Source organism: Chiloscyllium plagiosum, unplaced genomic scaffold (genome assembly GCF_037043375.1).
Source record: "Chiloscyllium plagiosum isolate Xiang-an unplaced genomic scaffold, Cpla_swu_hap1 HiC_scaffold_7, whole genome shotgun sequence".
NCBI lineage: Eukaryota > Metazoa > Chordata > Chondrichthyes > Orectolobiformes > Hemiscylliidae > Chiloscyllium > Chiloscyllium plagiosum.
In genome coordinates, this window is record NW_028270145.1 from 36,126,797 (window position 1) to 36,152,300 (window position 25,504).

Genomic DNA, 25,504 nt, shown 5'->3' on the forward strand with positions numbered 1-25,504 from the left:
GTGGAGCAGAGAATGGAGGAGGTATGGTGGAGGCCTGTCTGAATGACAGCAAAAGTAGAAAAACATTGTAATAGGAGGATTTCAGGGATGGTTGGGAGTGGTATACATCTCCTCGTCAGATCAGATGCAACAGAGACGGCGGAACTGGGAGAATGGGATGGAGTTTTTGCAAGCTACAGGATGGGAGGAGGTGTAGTCCAGGTAGCTATGGGAGTCTGTGGGTTTATAGTAAATATCAGTCTGTAAACTGTCACCAGATATGGAAATTCAGAGGTCAAGAAAAGGTAAGGAGGTGACCTAGACAGACCAAGTGAAATTGAGAGCAGGCTGAAAGTTGTTAGTGAATTTGATTAACTGCTCCACTTCAGCCTGGGTGCAGAATGCAGCACCGATGCAGTCATCGATATAATGGCAGAACAGTTAGGGAACACTACCAGTGTACGCACTGAAGAGGGACAATTTGACATAATCGACAAAGAGGCAGGCATAGCTAGAGCCCAAGTGAATGCCCATGGCCAGCCTGGATTTGGAGACTGTGGGAAGAACTGAAGGAAAAGTTATTGAGGGCGACAACTAATCCGGCAAGGTGGAGAAGGGTATCGGTGGGGGGAGAGGGGAAACTGGATTGGTCTGTTGGAAAAAAATACTGCAGGCCATCATTGTGGGGTATGGTTGTGTATGCACAAATCCAAAGATAACAGAAGGAGAATGGTGGTTGCAAAAAAGTTGAGGCCAGAAGAATTTGAATCACAAATAAAATTCCATCATTCACTGGAATAATATAACACGATAAACATTGCCATACACACCCGACTGAATACGCGGTATAGTGATTAAGTCTTTTGCATCCACTTCCTGTACAGTAGCTCCTGCATGGTGCAATCCCTATGGTGTCAGCAGAGCTGCAATCAGGCTGCTCATTACCACACTGAAAAGATAACAGGCCCAAAGAGGGCATTTGGAGCTCAGAGGGTCATATCAGAAATTTCCCCACCTGGATCTGTGCAGAGGCAGACTCAGTCATTGGGACAGAAACAGTGACCAGGAATGAGAAATGGGAGCAACTTAAGAAGAGCTCCCATACTGTAATCCCTGTCTGCATCCTCCTTCTCATGTTCCTCCTGCACTTCCCTTTGGAAAACAGTTGCAGAGCATGTGGTTGCACATCATCGACATGCTAAAAATGAGAGTTTGCTCTGTTCTGGGTAAAGTGGCAGTCATGGTGAGCAGATTGTTAATCTGGGCTAGCATGGAGTCAGTGGATGGAACGGTCTGATTCTCCTAATACTCACAACTCCACTACTTCCAGCCGCCCTTGTTTACACCGGGTGCCTGGCCTCTTCCTCCAATTCATGGAGAAGATAACCTACCTGCTGGTTCAGAGCACTTCTAAAAATGTCCTGCAGCAGAGAATCAAAAAACCAAAGGCCAACCTTCCTGTGTCTTCTTCCCTCTCTGCCTTGGTTTGGCCACTGTTGGAATATTGCATGCAATTCTGGTCTCCTCCCTATCGGAAAGATGTTGTGAAACTTGAAAGGGTTCAGAAAAGATTTACAAGGATGTTGCCGGGGTTGGAGGATCTGAACTACAGGGAGAGGCTGAACAGGCTGGGGCTGTTTTCCCTGGAACGTCGGAGGCTGAGGGGTGACCTTGTAGAGGTTTACAAAATTATGAGGGGCATGGATAGGATAAATAGACAAAGTCTTCTCCCTGGGGTGGGAGAGTCCAGAACTAGAGGGAATAGGTTTAGGGTGAGAGGGGAAAGATATAAAAGAGACCTAAGGGGCAACGTTTTCACACAGAGGGTGGTACGTGTATGGAATGAGCTGCCAGAGGATATGGTGGAGGCTGGTACAATTGCAACATTTAAGAGGCATTTGTATGGGTATATGAATAGGAAGGGTTTGGAGGGATATGGGTCGGGTGCTGGCAAGTGGGACTAGATTGGGTTGGGATATCTGGTCGGTATGGACAGATTGGACCGAAGGGTCTGTTTCCATGCTGTACATCTCTATGACTCCATTTTGCTTCAGAAGTGAGATTTCTTTTTGGAGTAAATCTAACCCCTGCAAGGTCATTTAAAAGAGAGTTTTCATTTACAGAGTGCAGGCCTACATCATAATTGGTCAGAAGACCTACAGCTGAGATGATAAGGCCATAAAATGCAGGAACAGAAGTAGGCCATTCAGCCCATTGGGTCTGCTCTGCCATTCAATGAGATCGTGAAAGACCTGATCACATTCAATTCCCATTTTCCTGCCTTTTCCCAAAGCCCTCGATTCGCTTCCTGATTAAAAATCTTGCTTTCGCTCTCTCTCGTATCCCTGAATATCCTTAATGACCCAGCTTTGACAGCCCTCTGCAGTAAATAATTCCATAGATTCACTCCTCTCCGAGAGAAGAAATTACTCCTCACCTCTGTCTTTAATTGGCAAACATTCATTCTGAGATGATGCCCCTCTGGTCCTAGACTCTCTCACAAAGGGAAACAATCTCTCCACATCTCCCCCGTCAAGTCCCCTAAGAATCTTGTCTACCCAACCTCTCCTCACATAGTCAGCATGGCTTTGTGCGGAATAAGTCTTGTCACACAACTTTGATTGAGTTTTTTGAGGAAGTGTTGAAGGTGATTGATGAGATAGAGCAGTGGATGTTGTCTAAATGGACTTTACTAAAGCATTTAACAAGGTCTCCGTTGCTCCCAATGCGGTCTCCTCTACATTGGGGAGACTGGGCGCCTTCTCGCTGAGCACTTTGGGGAACATCTCTGGGACACCTGCACCAATCAACCTCAACGCCCCGTGGCCCAACATTTCAACTACCCCTCTCACTCTGCCGAAGACATGCAGGTCCTGAGCGTTCTCCACTGCCACTCCCTCACCACCTGATGCCTGGAGGAAGAATGCCTCATCTTCCATCTTGGAACACTTCAACCCAAGGGCACCAATGTGGACTTCACCAGTTTCCTCATTTCCCCTCCCCCCACCTTACCCCGTTCCAACCTTTCAGCTCGGCACCATCCTCATGAACTGACCTACCTGCCAATCATTCTTCCCACCTATCCACTCCACCCTCATCTCTGACCTATCACCTTCATCCCCACCCCCATCCATCCATTGTATTCTTTGCTACCTTCTCCCACCCTCCTCTCTGACCTATCACCTTCGTCCCTACCCCCATCCAGCTATTGTACTCTTTGCTACCTTCTCCCCTGCACCCCCCCCCCACCCCCATTTATCTCTCCACCCTGGAGGCTCCCTGCCTTCAGTCCTAATGAAGGGCTTTTGCCCGAACCGTCGATTTTCCTGCTCCTTGGATGCTGCCTGACTAACTGTGCTTTTCCAACACCACTCCAATCTGGACTCTGATTTCCAGCATCTGTAGTCCTCACTTTTGCCTATTTAACAAGATCCCCTCATATAGGCTGGTCCACAATATTAAGTCACATGGGATCCATGGGTAAATTGACATATTGGATTCAAGATTGATTTGGTCATAGCAGACAGAGGGTAGTTGTGGAGTGGTGTTTTGCTGACAGGAGGTCTGTGATCAGTGATGTTCCACAGGATCAGTGCTGGGGCCTCTGGTGTTTCCATTTTATATATATAAATTACTTGGATATAAATGGCCTGATTAGTAAGTTTGCAGATGACACAAGGATTGGTGGAGGTATAGATAGCGAGGAACTAGGAGCGGCACAGTGGCTCAGTGGTTAGCACTGCTGCCTCATAGCACCAGGGACCCAGTTTTGAATCCAGCCTCGGGTGACTGTCCGTGTTGAGTTTGCACGTTCTCCCTGTGTCTGCATGGGTTTCCTCCGGGTACTCCGGTTTCCCCTCATAGTTCAAAGATGTGCAGGTTAGGTGAATTGGCCATGCTAAATTGACCATAGTGTTCAGTGATGTGTGCATTAGTCATGGGAAATGCAAAGTAATAGGGTAGGGAAATGGATCTGGGTGGGTTACTCTTCGGAGAGTTGGTGTGGACATGTTGGGCCAATGGCCTGTTTCCACACTGTAGGGTTTCTATGACTCTAACTCTATCAAAGGAAACAGCAAGATTATAGACCAGTCGGCTGGAGAAATGACAGTGAAGTTTAATCCAGACAAGTGTAAGCAGTTGGATTGTGGGAGGTCAAATGCAAGAAGAAAATACACAGAAAATGGCAGGACACTTAGAACAATACCCACAGCCAAGTTAAAGAGCCATAACAAAAATCCTTTCAATTGCAAACAGGTCTGACCCATCCACTTATCTCCTCATTGTGTTTAAGACAGTTCTGTTAAAGTTCTACCCTTGCTCTCCCTCTCTCTCACTATATTTGTTTCAATTGGTCTCTCTCTCGCCATCTGACTTCCCCGCTGTTATTCTCTCTCTCTCTCTGTTTCCCTCGGTCTCATCATGTGATATCTAAAGTATGATGCAAGTATGTTGGACACAAGATTTTCATGTTCCTTGAATATCTAGGCAAAGAAAATCTTTCACTATTCATTATTCAGTGTTTTTGTCCATCAGTATAGGATCTTTACTGAAGCTGTTCTCAGACTGGTCGATCCTTTTCCTTCCTCTTCCTTTTGCGTTGATTTACAGAACTGGGTTGTGCCTGTATTCAGTCAGCTTTACCTTAATGGAGGATCCCTGTCAATGACAATGTTTAAACAGTTAACATAAGGATACAGAATCTTCTTTTCTTGGGCGTTATATTTAGAAATCATCACAGTGCACGCTCCACAGCCTCCTCCACCACAGCCATATTTCGTTCCTGTTAGCCTGACTGAAAGCACACAGGTCAAGGGAAAGTCTCAATTAAAATTCACAATTTTATATTACTACTTGCAAACAGACTTGCAAAATCTAACTGGACAGTAAAGGTTAATGGATCAAGGTTGATGCTCTGGGCAAAGGGATGCTTCATTCATTCCAATGACCAGGGAGATAGTCAGTTCCCGGTTGGCTCTTTATCACATTACCTCAGCAGAGATTAGAAAAGATATAAAACAGCCAACTGAGCTAACTTCTCTTAGCCTTTGGTCTTTTGTACTGGCCCTGCCAATGGCTTTTCTACCACATGTCCCACAAAATTGATTGAAAGCTTGACACCTTCCTGGTGCGTGCAGAAAGCCACACTTTCCAAATATCTTACTATGTTTAGATGCTCGAGTGATTGTTTCAAGTATCACATTAGTACTTTGGACCGGCAAGATCTGTTGACCTACAAGGATTGCTTTTTACTGACGCCCTTTCTTCAGTAGCTGTCCAACACTATAAAGTCTTCAGTTTGTGTAAAATCTTTTTGGAAATTTTCATGGGGGGGGTGAATGCAATGACCAACTCAATAATTCTATTTGCTAGCTCCCTGACTGAAAAATCAAATAATCAGTCCTTTTTCAGCATATGCTCACAAAGTGCGATATGGCACCTGTAGGTCTCTGACAAAATGACATGCATACACCAATTGATGAGGACAGGAGTTTACCTGGCTCTGAATTGATCTTCCAGCATGGTGTATATCCTCTGGAGATCATTTAGCCCTTTGAGTACTAATTCTGATGTATTAAATCAGTATAGTCCTTCAATTCTAATTGCTAAGCAAATTTTCATGACTTGCTTTTCCACATTAGATATATCCAAGTCAAAACTCCTGGGAAAAAAAAGTCCAGAACTCCTAGCTCTGAACATTTTAAATTTGGTTAGGCATGTTGAGTTCCAGATTAAACTAATACATTTTGTGAATATTCTGACAATATGCTTTTTCCCTTCCTTTAGCTAGCAATTAATTTGGCACGCATATTAATTTCACCTATTGTTGTCTCATCATTTTTCTCCTTGGGAAAAACTGTATTTTAAAATTTTCTGAAGGCTTAAAATTGTTCAATGTAGTTGTTGCAATATACATAGAGTTTTAAATGTAGCAATATTGCTGCAATAAGAGTCCAGAGTGGGGTGCTGGGAAAGCAAGTGGGTCAGGCAACATCTGAGGAGCAGGAGAATCCTACAACAAGGGGTTGGTTTGCTCAATTGATTGGATTGGTGGTTTGCAAACAGCATGGGTTCAATTCCCACACCAGCTGAGGTCACCATGAAGGATTCTCCTCACCCTCAGCCCTAGTCTGAGGCATGTTGACTCCTTGTGCTGCCTCCACTGCCAGCCAGACAGACAGTGGGTGGAGTTGCAGCTTCATATGTACACAGCACTTGGAGCCTATTAAGGTAAAGTTCACTAAGGCAATGGGACACATACAACAGTACTCAGACAGTCAAAGGTACAATCAATTATGCAATAACTAAAATCAGGGACAAGCAAGAGCTGGTGCTAAGTTTTGTTTTCTTCACAGAAGCACAATCAAACACAGGATGTTTTACTAACCTAAAGGTGCTATATACATATTTTTAAAAATATATTCTTCCATGGGATTTTGGTGTTACTGGCAAGGCTAGTATTTGCTGATCATTCCTAATTGTCCTTGAACCGAGTGCCTTGTTGGCCATTTCAGAAAACAAGTCTGTTTTGCCAAGTGTCAATCTCACCATCACAGTTGAAGGTCAACCAGATCAATTATAATTCAAAATACTGGCGTCATTGAGTGGTTGAGAAACACTATCCTGGTTTGCTTTTTGTGAATGCACGTTAATTTGTTTAAAGGCATTCTTTTGAATCAAGAATATGGCCACCCACTATAAACTAGCTCGTCAATGATTAAAAACAGACATTCTTTATTATTTTAGGACCCAGTGCAAATTTCCATTTTGCAACACAATGATGATTTGCAGAGCAAAAGGATATGTGTCTTCCTGAGATAGGGCAACAACATCACTTCGGGGTCTGCATTCTGTTCCCTGACCTGTAAAAATATAAAGGACAAGAGGGAAAGGTAAGGTGAGAAAATGGAAGGGAAACATGAGAGAGAGAGAGAGAGAGAGAGAGAGAGAGAAAGGGAGAGCAAAAGAGACAGCAAGAGAGAGGATGAATGATGAATGGAGAGAGAGGGAGGACAACACAGGCAATACGACAGAATGGAAGGCAGAGAACGCACAGGAGATGGAGATAGAGTGAGAAAGAGACCAAAGAAAGGAAAAAAAAGAGAGGAGGGACTCAGAGAGAGATGTATAAACAAATGGAGCAATAAAGAGATGAGACAGAGTGGAAGCCCGATATAGAGAAATAAGTAAGAACATGAGAGACAGGGAGAGGGAATGGAGATAAAGAGGGAAGGAGAGAAAGTATATTGTGAGTGTTAACGAGAGCACAAAATTTGCATTAACAATCTGAAGAGAGTGGCCTTCCTCACCAGGAATTTTCTCCCCCAGCTCCGGTGCCACAACTTCATTAAATGTACAGCTTTGAGGAAAATTCACAAGTAAGGTCTCTTAAAAAAAACTCCATCAAATGCATTTTTCTCTTTTCAGTCCCGAATTGAGAGGTCTTGGGTAGCATTTAAGGAACACAGTGGCAGTGCCATAATTTCACTTGACATAACACAACTAACCTCACATTCGGCAGTTAGGATCTATGAATAATGTTTGAAAACAGGAATCTCTTTTCATTTAGAGGATTGAGGTCAAATATCATGGCACTGCAGTGATAAGCTACCTCAACTGTGACAAATGTTCAAACTGTTATGGAGTTTTACTTGCAGGTATTACATTTTCCATTCATTACTAAAATGGGACTTAACCTTTATCCTCCACAACCAATGAGGAAAAATCTTATTGTGCGGTGTCAGCTACTGATAGATTAGATTACTAACATGTGGAAACAGGCCCTTCGGCCCAACAAGTCCACACCGACCCTCCGAAGAGCAACCCACCCAGACCCATTTCCCTACATTTACCCCTTCACCTAACACTACAGGCAATTTAGCATGGCCAATTCACCTAACCTGCACATTTTTGGACTGTGGGAGGAAACTGGAGCACCCCAAGGAAACCCACGCAGACACAGAGAGAATGTGCAAACTCTACACAGACAGTTGCCTCAGGCGGGATTTGAACCCAGGTCTCTGGCGCTGTGAGGCAGCAGTGCTAACCACTGTGTCACCATGCCGATGGATTGTGTTACAACAACGGGTTGGAACCCTAAAATATCACAGACATTTTTAGCCCTTAATTCCTTAATGTTGGTTTAAAAAAAACTGTTCCAGGGACAAGATGATTACGAGTGTAAAACATTTTGTATAGGATTAATAGGATGTAACACCAAAAGGTGTTAAAGCAGCTTCAAACAGACTGCACTATGATTTCTTGCAACAGGGATTGCAGACACCTCAACAGTTATCCACCTCCTGCAGATTACATCCCATAATGCAGTGTTTTCCCTTTGAAGTATGATGACAGGAGTTACAAAGTCAGTTTCAACTCTAATGCAATGAACCAAAGAGTCTGATCACTCTAATATTCAATAGCCTGGGTTCAGGGGTTAGCTTGCTGTGAAGGACACAGTTCAAAAATTATCCGCTGGTTAATTCTGTATTGCAGGTGAAGACTCTTTCTCAGTGTGTTTGCTGTAAACCTACTTTAAAAAAAAAAATCAGGAAATGGAACTTCAATCAGTATAAACAAATGAAGAATTTCAAAAATCAATATCTGATCCTGACGAGACACATCCAAGAACACTGCAAGAGGCTAGAGAAGAAATTGCGGAGGCCTTGACTTATAATTTTGCATCATTGTCAGCCATGAGTGAGGTCCTGGAAGACTGGAGGGTAGTGAATGTTCTACCATTATTCATGAAGGGCTGCAAAGAAAGGTCTGTGAACTATCGACCAATTAACTTTAACATCTGTGGAGGGTAAGTTACTTGAGAAGATTCTTAGGAATAAGATGTACATGCATTTGAAAAGACAGGGTTTGATTAGGAGTAGTCAGCATGGCTTTGTGCGTGGGAGATCATGCTTCACAAATTTGTTAAGAGTTCTTTGATGAAATGACCAGGAAGCTTGATGAGGGCAGGGCGGCAGACATAGTCTATATGGATTTCAGTAAGGCCTTTGATAAGATTCCACATGGTAAGTTGCTCTGAAAGGTTAGATAACATGGAATCCAGGGTGAGCTGGCAAATTACATACAAAATTGACTTGATGGTAGGAAGCAGAGGGTAATAGTTGAAGAATGCTTATCGGACTGGAGACCTGGACTACTGGAGTACCTCAGGGGTTGGTGCTGGGCCCATTACTGTTTATTATCTATATCAATGATTTGGATGAAAATGTACAAGGCATGATTAGTAAGTTTGCTGATAACACTAAAATAGGCTGTATTATGGACAATGAGGAAGGTTATCAGAAATTACAATAGGACCTTGATCAGCTGGGGAAGTGGGCCGAGAAATGGCAAATGAAGTTTAATATCGATAAGTGTGAGGTCTTGCATTTCAAGGTAGGGGTTTCATGGTGAATGCCTACTGTAGTAGAACAGAGGGACCTTGGAGTTCAGATTCACAGTTCTCTGAAAGTGGAGACACATGTAAACAAGGCAGTGAAGGTGGCATTTGGCACACTGGCCTTCATCAGTCAGGGCACTGAGTGTAGAAGTTGGAAGTTATGTTGCAGTTCTATGGATGTTGGTGAGGCTGCACTTGGAGTATTGGGTTCAGTTTTAGTCACTCTGTTATAGGAAGGATGTTATTAAACTGGAAACAGTGCAGAAGAAATTTACAAGGATGTTATCTGGACTCAATGGTCTGAGTTATAGGGAAATGTTGGATAAGCAAGGACTTTTTTCTCTAGACTATAGGAGACTGAGAGGGGACCTTATAGAGGTGTATAAGATCATGAGAGGCAAAGATAGACTGAATGCACTCAGTCTTTTTCCCAGAGTTGGGGAATTGAGAACAAGAGGGCTTCAGTTTAAGGTTAGAGAGGAAGAATAAAAGAGAACCTGAGGGGCAACTTCTTAAAACAGAGGGCAGTACGTATATGGAATGAGCTGCCAGTGGAAGTGGCTGAGGCCGGTACATTAACAACATTTAAAAGGCATTTGGACAAATACATGGATAGGAAAGGGCCAAGTGCAGGGAAATGGGGTTAGCGTGGATGGACATTTGGTCAGCATGGACCTGTTTGGGCTGAAGGGCCTCTCTCTTTGCCGTAGGACCCAATGACTCTAAGAAGTGCATCTTTCTGCTGGTACAAAATAATCCAGATAATTCCCCTAATAATAATCCCCTCTCTGATGCATCACAGTGCCTGTAGTTTAGTCTCCAGCTCATCAACTTTGAACTAAAGCTGCTTGAATCTCAAATACTTGCACTAACTGATATGTCTGAACTCCCACATTCAGCAACTGTGACACATCACAGGTCCTGTCATCTTAATGTGTTCCAAGGAATTAGGTAATTATTGTATTTAGTTTGATGTTTAGTTATGTTTTCATAATACTTATTAATACTATTTTGCAATACTATTTTGAGTCTTAGAAATGAAATAAACCTTAATCACTTATCAGATACTCATCAATTTTATAAATACTTTGTAATGGTTTTCACAGAAGAAATTAATAGCATTTAATAATACTAAACAAGCAAAGGGCATAAGTGAGGTGGGAAGAGGAAATAAATACAATAACTATCACTAGAGAAAAAGTACTAGGAAAACAATGAGCTCAAGGCTGATACATCTTTTGGTTCTAATCCTTGCTCCCTAGAATTTTCAAGTAAATAGCTACAGAGATAGTAGGTGCACTGATAGTAATCTTCCAAGTCTCTAGATTCTAGAAAACTACCAATGTAACACCCTCATCACAAAAGCTTAGCATCCACGTTCAGCAGGTAATAGGAAACGCATACTGAATTACTTTCTTTTTTGAAGTGAATGAAGTATAAAATTAAGGAAGATTTGCTAAAATTATGCTGGGATTAGTTTGGCTAGACCTGGAATATTGTGAACACATTTGGTCTTCTTAGCTAATGAAAGATATATGGCATTGGAGATAGCCCAGAGAAGCTTCATGAGTCTGATCTTGTGTAGGGAGAGATTTTGTACGAAGAAAATTTGAGTAGGGTGGGTCTGTACTCATTAGAATTCAGAAGCTTAAGAGGAAACCTTATTGAAACATACAGATTCTTAGCAGGGTCTCCAGGATGGATGCTGAGGGTTTGTTTCCCCTTGTGGGAGAGTCTAAGACCAAAGGGTTTCACCTTGGAGTAGGTGTCATCCATTTAAGACAGAAATGAGGAGGAATCTCTTCTCTTGGAGGGTAGTGAATCTGTGGACAGCTTTCTGGTAGAAGACTGTTAAGGATGGGTCGTTGAGTATATTCAAGGCTGGGACACAGACAGATTAATCAGTAAGATAATCAAGGCTTGTAGTAAAAAGGCAGGAAAGTGAAGTTGAAGATTATCAGATCAGCCATGGCCTTACTGAATAGTGGAACCGCCCAAGATTCTATTGGCCAAGATGAAGGCCTGGCAGAGCAAACAGCAAACTATATCTGCTCTAACTTTCATGTTGGGGTTTGTTGCTGTCTAGTTTCTCTCCTCTATGTGGGAGAATAGCAAACTGCACATACATGAGGTGAGAATAGGTAATGAGATATTAGTTAAAAAAAAGGCCTCCTGCCAATCACTGAGGTGGGGAGGGGAGAGGAGAGAGGCAGGGATGGAATTTATATCATACTGTTCAAAACCTGAGTTCAAAAGTTGGACTATATTTTTCAATATTAAAAGTCTCATTTTTCTGTTTTGCCATATTTCCCCAACCTGCTCACCATTGTTCAGTAACTAGGAAAGTCCAGCTTGGTGTGTCTGTTTTCAACAGGATACGTCAATGTAGAGGGATAGTCAGTCTAGATGGGGTTTAATCAGAAGTTCATAAGCAGTATTTGGGGGTTTGAGGAGCTGGGGATCATTCAGAATTCAGAACGATAAATTGGGAATTCAGGGCAGTCAGTAGTGTTGTCAAGGTGTTCAATGTGAGTAACTGTGGTGTCAGTCGTGTCATTACTTAGCAATTAGAACAGGATTTCTCTGTCTAACATTTCCTGGGTAACTATCCAGTGAAGTAAACTGGAACTATCCAGTGCTTCTGCCTTAGTGTCAGAGTTAGAGACTTTTTGCATGGTCCCAGGGAGCAGGGGAATTGCCTGTCAGAAATTTGAACTTCCCAGGCAATTCTCATGGAGGTCAGCATGTCAGAACTTCCATAAATCCCAATGAATTCTACATCTTGGGCTGAAGGTAAAAGTTAATTTGCTGTTTAAAAGTATTTCTGGAACTGCACAGCAAAACAAACAGGCTGCAGCAGTGGAAATGAAAAGATCTCAATCCACTAATATGAATCCACATATACAGACATTTAAACATCACGGTAACACTGCCCGATTAAGATACTGGAATGCCAGCTTAGTGTCTGGTGTAGAAATGATCCCTTTGTCTTTTCACCATTAATTTAAAAAAATCCTGAAGTGTTAGTTCTCTTCATGGACTTCATCTTACCTTACGCCCATTTACAAAGAACACCAACTCATCCGTAATGTCCTGTTGAGACATTCTTCTAGTCTTTTCTGATTCGAAATCTCTAGGCTACTGCACACTGAAAAACAGTAAAGTCCTTCAGCGTTGCTGAGTGTTTATAACTAGTTGCAAGTTAATCAGTTACTCTAAGATTTTGAAATCACGCTGATGTCGAGGCTGCTTTTTGGAATCTGTTAAAAATTAGTAATCACTTGAACCTTGTGTGTTAAAACTCTGTTGATTATTCTTCAAGCTACTTGCGTGGAGAAACAGACTGCTCAGGCTGCACCAGATTTATCTAGGCCCGTCCTTCATTCTTATTATTCCATTCTCTATTCATGTTGTTGCTTCAGTAAAAGCATTCCCAACTGAAATAAAGCATTCAGACTTATCTCCTGGCTCGAAAATACAGCAATAAAAACAGATTGATGGTTCCACAGATTTTACAGATTGTGTGAAATACAGGGAAAACCAAACAGGAAACAGACTTTAGAAACAGCTGCAAGTTCCAGACACTGCACAATGCTCATGTACAAAGTAGCAATGCACCCCCTGCAGTATGTCTGAGGGAATCCTAATCATTAATTTACGCAGAAATACATTACAATTTACAGTGCATAAACGGGTAGAAATGTCTTCTGTTAACTCTGTCAAACCCCTTCGTAAACAAAGGGATCATCCCAAAATTTCTCATAACCTAATACTACTTTACTGATAGTTCTAGCGTCTCAGGTCCTCATACAACCAACTGCACTGATATTAATGATTAACAACATGCTCCTCCCATTTGTTCAGAATGCCAGCAACTTGTTCATCAAGTTCCAGTGAGGCAGAGCCACAACAGGGAAGGAGAGAAAAGGAAGGAAATACTACACCGTGGCCTTATGGGGACATTTTACCTATTTCCCAAAGATCCATAGGTTCAGAATCGGTCTGTTCAGTCACATAAGGACCCTATGCAGAATGAGCAAATGAATCGAAAAACACTGATCAATAACAATATCACTTTTATACAATCAAGAAAAATGTTGTACACCACCATAACTGCAGGCTTTACCTTTCCTATTCAGTGTGTGGCACGAGCTCAGAGTCATATTTATCCACTCCACTGTTAGCTTTCAGGCATCCGGAGTTAAAAATGTCTTCATGAGGGGTGTAATAGAAAAAGAATATTTGTTTTTTGTTTGTTGAGGAGGGAATTTGGATGTTACTAATTGTCCAGCTTACTACAGTGATTATAAGATAAAAATGCAACTTACAGTAAAAACCTACTGTCTAGACCTATTCACATGTAAAAACTGAGATTTAATTTATATATTTTTACACGAAGGTGTTCAGGTGCATTATGACACATGTCTGAAGGTGGAGGGGGAGAGGGAGAGGGGTTGGAGGGGATGTTGACATGAAACAGTGGTAGAAACACTACCACTGCACCACTGGAGCTCCAAGAGTGAATAAATAGTTAGTAATCAGCCAGAAACAGTTGATTAAATAGTGCACCTCAATTAAGGTATGATTAAAGAATTCATTACTAATCAAGTGGTTTTATTATCAAGGATAAATTATAGTCAAAAATCTGGAAGATGCTTTCAAAATCTAACTTACAAATTAACTGCTGTAAGGTTCTGTCTGTGGGAACAGCATGCAATCAGATACAATTTACAATGATAGAAATGGTCTTTGAGAGGTGAGTAAAGATTGGGAACGAGTACAAAATCAGATATCAGTCACTGAATATTTTCATTGTTTCCTCTGATGCGGTGATGTGCAAACTCTAATCAAAAAGATTCCATAATTAAATCGATTGATTACTAAATTGCAACAGCTTTGATTCAAGACAGCTTGAGGTAATTCAGGGATTAAAAGCGAAAATAAAAAAGGCCCCATTTTATGCTAGCTAGTCATCGACTTGATGTTCCTGAGGTAGAATTCTGAAAGAATTGCCACCAATGAAGGATATTGAGAGAATTAAATTTCACCAGCTGAACCAATCAATCTAAGCTGTGAAATTCTACCTTATGTTATAAATATATTTACCTCTTTGTTTTTGTTCTTTAATATAGTCCTGTTTTGACCCTTTGGTCCAACTCATCCATGCAGACCAGATCTCGTAATCTAATCTAGTCCCATTTGTCAGAACTTGGCCCATATCCCTCCAAACTCTTCCTATTCATATACCCATCCACCACTTCCTCTGGCAGCTCATTCCATACACGCACCACCCTCTGGGTGAAAAAGTTGGCCCTTAGGTCCCTTTTAAGTTTTTTCCCTGTCACTCTAAACCTATGCCCTCTAGTTCTGGACTCCCCCACCCCAGGTAAAAGACCTTGTATATTTACCCTATCCATGCCCCTTATGATTCTACAACCCTCGAGAAGTTACCCTTCAATTTCCAACGCTCAAGGGAAAATAGCCCCAGCCTACTCAGCCTCTCCCTGTAGCTCAAATCCTCCAACCCTGGCAACATTCTTGTAAATCTTTTCAGAACCTTTTCAAGTTTCACAACATCCTTCCGATAGGAAGGAGACCAGAATTGCACGCAATATTCCAAAAGTGCCCTAACCAATGACCTGTACAGCTGCAACATGACCTCCCAACTCCTATACTCAATGTTGTGTCCAACAAAGGAAAGCTTCCTATCTACCTGAGACTCCACTTTCAAGGAACTATAAACCTATACTCCAAGGTCTCTTTGTTCAGCAACACTCCACAGGATCTTGCCATTAAATGTATAAGTCCTGCTCTAATTTGCCTTTCCAAAATCCTGCACCTCACATTTACCTAATCTCCATCTGCCACTCCTCAGCCCATTGGTCCATCTGATCAAGATCCCGTAGTACTCTGAGATAACCTTCTTCGCTGTCCACTGCACCTCCAATTTTGGTGTCATCTGCAAACTTACTAACTATGTCTTCTTTGTTCACATCCAAATCATTTATAAAAATGACGAAAAGCAGTGAATCCAGCACCAATCGTTATGGTACACCACTGATCACAGGCCTCCAGTCTGAAAAACAACCCTCCACCACCACCCTCTGTCTTCTACCTTTCAGGCAGTTCTGTATCAAATGGCTAATTCTCCCTGTATTCCATGAGATCTAACCTTACTAATCAGTCTCCCATGAGGAACCTTGTCGAATGCGTTACTGAAGTCCACAAGATCATGTCCACGCTCTGCCTTCATCAGTCCTCTTTGTTACTTATTCAAAAAACTGAATCAAGTTCATGAGACATGACTTCCTGTGCACAAAGCCATGTTGACTATCCCTAATTAGTCCTTGCCTTTCCAAATACATGTACATCCTGTCCCTCAGGATTCCCTCCAACAACTTGCCCACCACCGACGTCAGGCTCACAGTTCTATAGTTCCCTGACTTTTCCTTACCACATTTTTTAAATAGTGGTACCATGCTAGCCAATCTCCAGTTTTCCCGCACCTCACCTGTGACTATCGATGATACCAATATCTCAGCAAGGGGACCAGCAATCACTTCCCCAGCTTCCCACAGAGTTCTAGGGTACACCTGATCAGGTCCTGGGAATTTATCCACTTTTATGCATTTTAAGATATCCAGCACCTCCTCCTCTGTTAATATGGGCATTTTTCAAGATGTCACCATCTATTTCCCCACATTCTATATCTTCCGCATGCTGACATCTTGTCTGAACCAAAATGTTTTAATAGGTTAATTGAAATTGCATAAACAGGCTTGAATTATTAACAATTAATTTAATGAAACTCCTATTCTCCTGTGTTCACATTATCTTAAACTTATGCAATGCCTCCATTTTAAATGTTTATCCTTGTTTTCTTCCAAGGCCCTGACCCCCACTTTCTGTAATCTTCTCCAGCCTCTCAATCTGAGAGATAGCTGCAATCTTCCATTCTGATTTCTTGACCATCCTGATTCTAGTTGCTCAACTATTGGTTGGCCATGGTGCAACTCCCAAAGGGCCAAGGTCTGGAAGTCTCTCTATGACCCTCTACATCTGATTCCTGAAGAAGGGTTTATGCCCGAAATGTTGATTCTCCTGCTCCTTGGATGCTGCCTGGCCTGCTGTGTTTATCCAGCACCACATTTTTCGACCCTCTACATCTCTCTACCTCTTTTTTTTAAAGACATCCCTGAAAACTCCACTTTCACTAAGCTTTTCAGCATTGTCCTAATGTACAAACAATTGAACTAGAGACAGAAGTAATCTATTCAGCTCCTCAATCCTGCTCCACCATGCAATAAGATCACAGCTGCTCTGCTTGTGTTTTGAATTCCACATTTCCACCTATCCCTGATAACCTTAATAGGAAGCAAATCAATCACCCTGGGTTTATTCTACCACCTTCTTCGATAAAGTTCCAAACCTCCAAAACTCTGAGGAAGAGAAGATCTCTCCTCATTTCCTAAAAGACTGACCCTTAATTTTGAAATGGTTGGACTTACAGTCCATAGGACGCATACTTTTTGTGTGTAGTGATTGTAATGGGGGCCAAGTGCTGACAAATGGGACTAGATTAATTCAGGATATCTGGTCAGCATGGACACATTGGTCTAATTCCGTCTAGACATCTCTATGACTCTAAGGTCAGCCAGGTCGGCCTCATAGAATAGGAGTTACTTGATTGGGGCTGTTAATCTGGCACACAGATAAAAATAGGAGTATCAGACATTCTGACACTCTCAAACCTATCTCTGAGGGAGCTGGACCAGTGTCCATGACACTCCACCTATAGGTAACTTGGTGATAGGATACCAGCCACTGTGTAGTTATTTCAATTTGTTCTTGCCAAGACTGTTCAAGATCTCCTATACTTCAATCACATTACCCTCCACTCTTCCAAAACTTGAATGAGATAAAGCCCAATCTGTCAAACCTTTCCTCGTGAGACAACCCCCTCATTCCAGATAACAGAGTCAAAAAGTGTGGCGCTGGAAAAGCACAGCAGGTCAGGCAACAGCTGCAGAACAGGAGAGTCAGTGTGCCTGAAATGTCGACTATCCTGCTCCTTGGGTGCTGTCTGACCTGTTGTGCTTTTCCAGCGCCACACTTTTCAACACTGATTTCTCCAATCTCTGCAGTACTCACTTTCTCTCATTCCAGCCTTATCTGAACTGCTGCCAATGTATTTACATCCTTCCTCAAACAAACAGTTCAAGACTGCACACAGAATTCACGATGTAGTCTCAAAAGAATGCTGTCCTTACTAATAACTCCTATTGTGGCTTTGTGTCATGTTTTACCTGATAACTCTCTGATGAAAAATCTTGGAACATTTAACTCTATTGAAGGTTCTACGTAAATGACAGTGTTGTTGAGTCCATGGCTCTTCAGACGGAATCAATTTTCCAAACCACATATGTGAGCTCTTTTACCCAGAGATGGATGTGGCTTTGATCTTACTTCTGAGTTTCACTTAACCATTATTTTAAATTCTATGCCCTGAACATTTGCTTGGCTGTTTAAATGCCATGGAACAGAAACCGGTCTTCTCCTGCCCCTTTTTCCCGAAGCAGCAGAGATCGACCCATCCCAGTTACATATTCCCCCACACTCTCTCAATTATCTCATATTCCAAGGGTGGACCATTTAGCATCATCAGGCCAAAACACTGGTACCTGCAGGAGGTACATTCGCATCAAACCCAATCCTCCACCAGCATCCACTGAATTTGCCCTCCCAAGGCCCAGTGCAGTCCTGATTCTATTTTTCACTGTCAATCTCAGTCTGGATATATCTAATTGACACTCCCAACACACTGCAACACATTGCTCTGGGGAAACTGATGCAAATACAGGGGTGTCAAAGATCTTCCTAATTTCGCTCATGAATGGCCTAACTCCATTTTTAAAGTTGTCCCTTTTGTTCTACAATGTCACTCATCAAAGGAAATGCTCTCCATCTTGTCTAGCAAATATTTTTATTATTAAAAATATCAGATTTTTGTCCCCTCTCAAACATTTAAACTCAACTGGGGTACAAGCCAGTTTTAAATGTCCTGTCATCCTTTCATAACTGGGTATTATCCCAACTGCATCACATTCTATGACCAGCAGAGGGCTGCAGAGTAATTAATTCTGGGTTTTTGGCAGATAGAAAGAAATTTGAAGACTGACAGGCATACAGCACATATGGGCAATGTTATACCCGCAATGTATTGGTATAGATTCATGTCACTCACAGCTGATGGTGCACGTGCGTGAGTTGACTTCAAAGAGAGACGACCCTCTGACACATTTGATCCTACCAGTCTGAATGTTTCTGTGAGATAATGTGAAATAACTCCATGAAGGCCGATACCCTGTCACCAAGTCACCTTTTATTTATATGTGTACAGTACATGACATTGACTCAGCTAGCTCAGAGCTGGCTCCTTGAGTGACCAGAACTCCTGACACTGATCCTTGTGGCAGACTACCGCCACCAGGACAGAACCCCACTGGTCCTCACCTACCACCCCACCAACCTCCATGTACAACATATCATCCGCCACCTCCAAACGGACCCCACCACCAGGGATATATTTCCCTCCCCTCCCCTATCAGCGTTCCGAAAAGACCACTCCCTCCGTGACTCCCTCGTCAGGTCCACACTCCCCACCAACCCAACCTCCACACCCGGCATCTTCCCCTGCAACCGCAAGAAATGCAAAACTTGCGCCCACATCTCCCCCCTTACTTCCCTCCAAGGCCCCAAGGGACACTTCCATATCCGCCACAAATTCACCTGCACCTCCACACACATCATTTATTGCATCTGCTGCACCCGATGTGGCCTCCTCAATATTGGGGAGACAGGCCGCCTACTTGCGGAATGTTTCAGAGAACACCTCTGGGACACCCAGACCAACCAACCCAAACACCCCGTAGCCCAACACTTTAACTCCCCCTCCCACTCCACCAAGGACATGCAGGTTCTTGGACTCCTCCATCGCCAAACCATGGCAACACGACGGTTGGAGGGAGAGCGCCTCATCTTCTGCCTGGGAACCCTCCAACCACAAGGGATGAACTCAGATTTCTCCAGTTTCCTCATTTCCCCTCCCTCGAACTCAGCACCGCCTTCCTAACCTGCAATCTTCTTTCTGACCTCTCCGCCCCCACCCCACTCCGGCCTATCACCCTCACCTTGACCTCCCTCCACCTATCGCATTTCCAAAGCCCCTCCCTCAAGTCCCTCCTCCTTACCTTTTATCTTAGCCTGCTGGACACACTTTCCTCATTCCTGAAGAAGGGCTTATGCCCAAAATGTCGATTCTCCTGTTCCTTGGATGCTGCCTGACCTGCTGCGCTTTTCCAGCAACACATTTTCAGTGTTGGTCACAGGCCTCCAGTATAAACAACCTTATACCATTAGCCTTTGTCTCCTACTGTCAAGTCAATTTTGTATTCAGTTGGCTAGCTCTTCCTGAATCCCATGTGATCTAACCCTGCCAATCAGTCTACCATGTGGAACCTTGTCAAACGCATTGCTAAAGTCCTGGTGAAGTACTCAGAGTGCTGTGCTGTTGGAAGACCTGTTAACCAAAGCCCTGTTTATTCCCTCAGGTGTATGTAAAATATCATGGTGAACTATTTTAAAGTACACTAAGGATTTTATCCTCATTGTTTTGAACAATATTCATTCCTGAATGCATGATGAGGGGGTGCCAGTGTTGGACTGGGATGGACAAAGTTAGAAATCGTACAACATCAGGTTACAGTCCAACAGACTAGTCCAGCACTGGCACCTCCTCATCATGGTTACCATCGATACCGCTAACTGCCAGTTCAAAGCGGACAGCATCTCCAAGAGTACTTCCAAATAAACCTGTTGGACTATAACTATAATATCTGATTTTTAACTCATTCCTGAATCAACAGAGCACATATGCCCCAATTCCACCTGTAGTATAGTGAAAATGCATATGTTAATGATGTGGTGCTGGATAAACAATAAGGTCATAAGACAGAGGAGCAGGAGTATGCCATTTGGCCCATCAGCTCTGCTCCTCCATGTGTCAAAACATTCATAGAAACTAGCAGCAGGCCATTCACAGGGTCAACAAGATTAAAGAAGTAAACACGTGGCTCAAAGATAGGTCTAGGAGAAACAGGTTTAAATTCATGTGATATCAGCATCAGTACTGGAGTAGGAGGGAGCTGTTTCCATGGAATGGTCTCCACCTGAATCATGCTGGGACCAGAGTCCTGGTGAATCCCACAACAAGGGCTGTGAATAGCGCTTTCAACTAATTTGGGGTCACGGTGGGGGAGTTCAGTAATAAGGAAATTATGGAAAAATTTAGAGGGGGGCAGGGCTCAGCACCCAAAACGTCGATTTCCCCTGCTCTTCGGATGCTGCCTGACCGGCTGTGCTTTTCCAGCTCCACACTTTTTAACTCTGATCCCCTTACAACCAGTCTCTGTGGTATCCACAAAATTATACCCGCCAATTTCAATCTGCACTACAAGCGCATATACCTTGTATGGTATACTGGTCGACTCGGATCTCCAGCCCCTGCAGTCCTCACTTCTCCCTAGTCGCTGTAAGGCGATCAAAGCTGGAAACTAAATATCCAAGGAAACACATCCTATTGAAAGGACAATGGACAGAGGCAGCTGTGTTGCCTTGATAGTAAGAAATGATATTAAATCAATAGCAAGAAGTGATACAAAGTTAAAAATCATACAACACCAGGTTATAGTCCAACAGGTTTATTTGAAAGTACAAGCTTTCAGAGCACTGCTTCTTCGTCAGGTATCTAGTGGAGTAGGATCATAGGACACAAATTTACAGCAAAGATCATAGTGTCATATAACTGATGCAATATATTACCAGCTATTTCATTGCATCAACATATCGCATCAATTGAATAACACTATGATTTTTTTGCTATAAATTCTTATTCCACTACCTACCTGACGAAGGAGCAGCGCTCTGAAAGCGTGTACCTCCAAATAAACCTGTTGGACTATAACCTGGTGTTGTATGATTTTTAACTTTGTCCACCCCAGTCCAACACTGGCACCTCCACATCATGATACAGAGTAGGAAGGCATAGAATCTGTGTGGGTGGAGTTAAGGAACCGCAAAGGGAAAAAAAAAGACTCTGTTGGGAGTTGTGCACAGGCCCCCGAACAGTAGTCAGGATAGGAGGAAGAAAATTAATCAGAAAAGGCATGAGGAAAAGCACTATTGCAATAATCATGTGGGATGTCAATATGCAAGTGGACTGGGAAAATTAGGTTGGTAGTGTTGTGGAAGAATTACTCAATATTCTGTAAAAGAAGTACCAGGAATTGCAGAAAATCCTTCATGAAATTAAACTTTAATCTTGCAAAATCAAAGCTGTGACAGCCAGAAAATGACTCCTTTGTTTCTCTACAGTTTATACAGTCTTAGGTTCCCGCACTTACCTGATAACATTAGCATACTCATATTACTGGCTTGCTTTGTCTTCCTAACCTAATCATCTTCTGCCTCATAGGTTAAGTGTAATGTAGTGAACCAATCACATTACAACACCATCGTCTTTAATAATAGCTCATCTATCAGTGATTTAACTAGCCTATCACAGTGCAATACCATTATCTGTTACTGGAGCTCTGTAATATGATCCTGTGCATGCATTACAACACTAAGATAGCTACATAACTGCCAAATTAACTTCCACAGCAGCAGGTCTCAAGAAAGGGAATTTGTGGCATGTCCACAAGATGATTATTTTGGATTAGCTTGTGGTACAGCCTATTAGGGAACAGACAATTCAGGATTTGGTGATGTGTAATGAGACAGACTCAATTAGGGAGCTTAAGGTGAAGGAATCACTAGGGGGCAGTGACCATAATATGATAGAATTCATCCTGCAGTTTGAGAGGGAGAAGCTGGAATGAGATGCAACAGTATTCCGATTGAATAAAGGTAACTACAAAGGCATGAGGGAGGTGCTATCCAGAGTTGATAGAAAGGGGTATCGAGCAGCAATAACTGGAGTTTCTGGATTGAGAGGAACATCCCATGTTCTACCCCATATTTTGAGATTGTGACTCCTGGTTCCAGATTTTCCAACCCAGGGAAAATTTAACCTGCCTATCCCCATTTGAATTTTATACATTTCAATCAGATCTCCTTTCATTCCTCTAAATTGTACTGAATTTAGGCCCAATCGAACCAATCTCTCCTCATAGGACAGTCCTGCCATCCCCAGTATTAGCCAAATGAACCTCTGCTGTATTCACTCTGTGCCAAGTATTTCCTTTCTTAAGTAGGAAGTCCAAAACTGCACACAATACTCCAAGTGTTGTCTCAACAGGGCTCTGTATAACATTTCCAGCTCTGTATAACTCAGTAAGACATTCCTACTTCTGAATTTAAATCCTCTTGCAATGAACATCAACATACCCTTTGCCTTCCTGCTGGCTTGGTGAAACTGCAAGTTACTTTCATTGGTGAACAAGAACATCCAGGTCCCTTTGAACATCCACATTTCCTAATATGCAATCATTTAAATAATGAGGAACCAGGAAATGGCAAAGAAACAAATAGCATTCACAAAATACTCAATTACCAATACACAAAATGAAGAAAGGAAATACATACAATAACTATCACTGGAGAAAAAGTACAAGAGAAACTAAAGGGTATGAAAAACCAATAAATTCTTTGAAGCTACTGGGATACATCCTAGGACTTTAAAGAGAAATAGTGGATGCACTGAATCAAATAATCCCTACAGTGTGAAAACAGGCCATTTGGCCCAAGTCCACACCAACCCTCCAAAGAGTAACCCACCCAGTCCCATTTCCCCCTACCCTATATTCACCCCTGACTAATGCACCTGACCTACACATCCCTGAACTATGGGCAATTTAACATGGCCAATTCACCTGATATGTATATCTTTGGACTGGTAGTAATCTTCAGAGGAAGAGTCATACTGAACTCAAAATGCTAAATATATTTCTGTCTCCACAAACCTGCTGAGTTTCTCCAGCAATTTCTGTGTTGGTTTTGGATATCTAGAATCTGCAACTTTTTGCTTTATTAGATTCTGAGTTCTCCCTCATGGCTTCCTCTGACAAGTTGACTTTCCCAAATTTCATGAAGATTAAAGTCACCCACAATTAATGTACTGCCTCTGTTATAGTCCCTCATTATCTCCCAATTTATTTTCTGTCCCAGCATATAACTGTTAAGGGCCTATAAATTAATCCTACCAGTGCCTTCTTACCCTTCTTGATTTCTTATCTCCACCCATTAGGATTCTGCATCTTCTGGTACAAGGTCATTTCTTATTATCGTACTTATTCTTAACAATGCTACTTTCCAGTCTGCTGGTCCTTTTGAGAAGTCACACACCCCTGAATATTTAGTTCCCAACTTTGAACTCCTTGTAACCATGGTTCCGTCATGGCTATTAAACTGTATTTGTGCTACTAATTCATCGATTTTGTTCTGAAAACTACCTGCATTCAAGCAAAAAACCGATGACTTTTTACCATTTTATCCCCCATTTTGACCCTACTTACTGCTGTTTTTGTTTGTTTGTGTAGGCTGTCCCTTCCTGGGTATCATTATCCAGTAGCTGCTCTGGAATGCTGCTTTATCCTCTTGCTTTGTAAACTTACATTTCCTCTCTCAAACCCAAGCACCTCGAATTAGTTTAAAGCCTTCTCGACAACCCAGTTAACAGACTCTCCTGATGGCTCAAATACATGTAAATAGTATCTTGCATAAGTAAGAAATGCTTTGGGTTTGTTGCAATCAGAGAGAAAGTCAAACTCCAATGTTTGTTTGTTCCACACACTTAAAAACTGTACAGAACCAAATTGCTTTGGTAACTGGGTATGTACATAAAGTTTTTCTATGAATAAAGTATATTTTTTCAATAGAAAAAAAATTCTCTCTGCAGCTCTAGGTATTCATTTTGCCATGTCACTGGTCTCAGCATGATTCACATGAAGTCAATGCCACCAGAACTGCTCCCTTCTGCCCCAGTACTGGTACTGAAGCCCATTCCATTCACACATTTCACTCCATTATATTATTTACCCTATGCCAGTTTACCTGTGACTCAAGTAGTAATCCTGAGATTACTGATTTCAAGCTTCTGCTTTTTAATTTAGTCCACTTTTCAAGTTCTCTTAATGGAACCTCCACTCGGAAACACAGATCAGATGTTACCTGCAATTGAGGCAGAGTTGGGAAGACAGGACATCTGTTATACACAACTGCCACTCAAAGATCAGTATTCTGCAAATAATCTAGAAATAAAACAGTTTACTAGAACTCAATAGCCAGAATACACACAAAAAAAGTCACTCTTAGGTAAAGCAGAAACAGAGAAGTAGTTGCAATATAGTTGAAGAGAGTGGTCTTTCAATGGTGCAGAACCAAACAGCAAGACAAAACCTCGTGGCAGACAGAATTCATGAGGACTGATCAACTCAAGATCATATATCTTACATTTCAGAAGCATAGAAGCCCTAAGTATGAACAATGGCAGGAACATTATTTTTTTTAAAAAGTGCTCACTCCACAAGGCAACAAGTTTACTCTGAGCTGTTTCCCTCCAAAATGACCAATGATGTCACCATCATGTCACATGGCCAGACTCTTAAAGTGATAGTTCAACACCCTTACTTAAATATGTAAATCCTTTGCATCAGAGGTTCCTGCAAAGAGAAAATTTACAATCAGACATACAATAGTTAACAAAAATGGAAAGAATCATGTACCATTTCACAGTCCTTTGGATTTGATGTCTGCTTACTTGTATTTCTTGGATGTGATAGCATGATGTATATAGGCACAGGGGATCAGCGTTGCATAATGTTCATCTCCTTTTCAATCCAACATGTCACAATTAATTGATCTTCAGGCAATGCCAGGTATATGGGCTGCAACCATCAAAACCGGTAATGAAAGATAGAGTCTGCACTTTCAACACCTGGCAGTCTGGGTACACTATCACAACTCACTGTCGAAGTGCACTGCAAAGCAAGCACCACTATTCTCAAAGTTGTTTCAAATATGAAAATTTGATTAAATCCCCGACTTGTCCAATTTTACTTAACAGCC

At 42.1% G+C, this 25,504-nt stretch overlaps 1 protein-coding gene across 7 annotated transcripts in view; it reads right to left on the bottom strand.

Moving 5' to 3' along the window:
- The window catches only part of LOC122551442 (aldehyde oxidase 1-like), a 142,707-nt gene extending 129,656 nt beyond the window's left edge, over positions 1–13,051 (bottom strand). The window contains exons 1-4 of one of the 7 annotated variants that reach the window (XM_087988902.1): positions 12,667–13,044; positions 12,431–12,527; positions 6,785–6,842; positions 4,678–4,774 (exon numbers count right to left, since the gene is read on the bottom strand). In XM_087988902.1, coding sequence (XP_087845028.1) covers positions 4,678–4,774; positions 6,785–6,842; positions 12,431–12,484 — 209 coding nt within the window. In that variant the 5' untranslated portion in view covers positions 12,485–12,527; positions 12,667–13,044. The other 6 variants (XM_087988896.1, XM_087988895.1, XM_087988899.1 and 3 more) reach the window with 6 other exon arrangements.
- Positions 13,052–25,504: the final 12,453 nt, after the last annotated feature.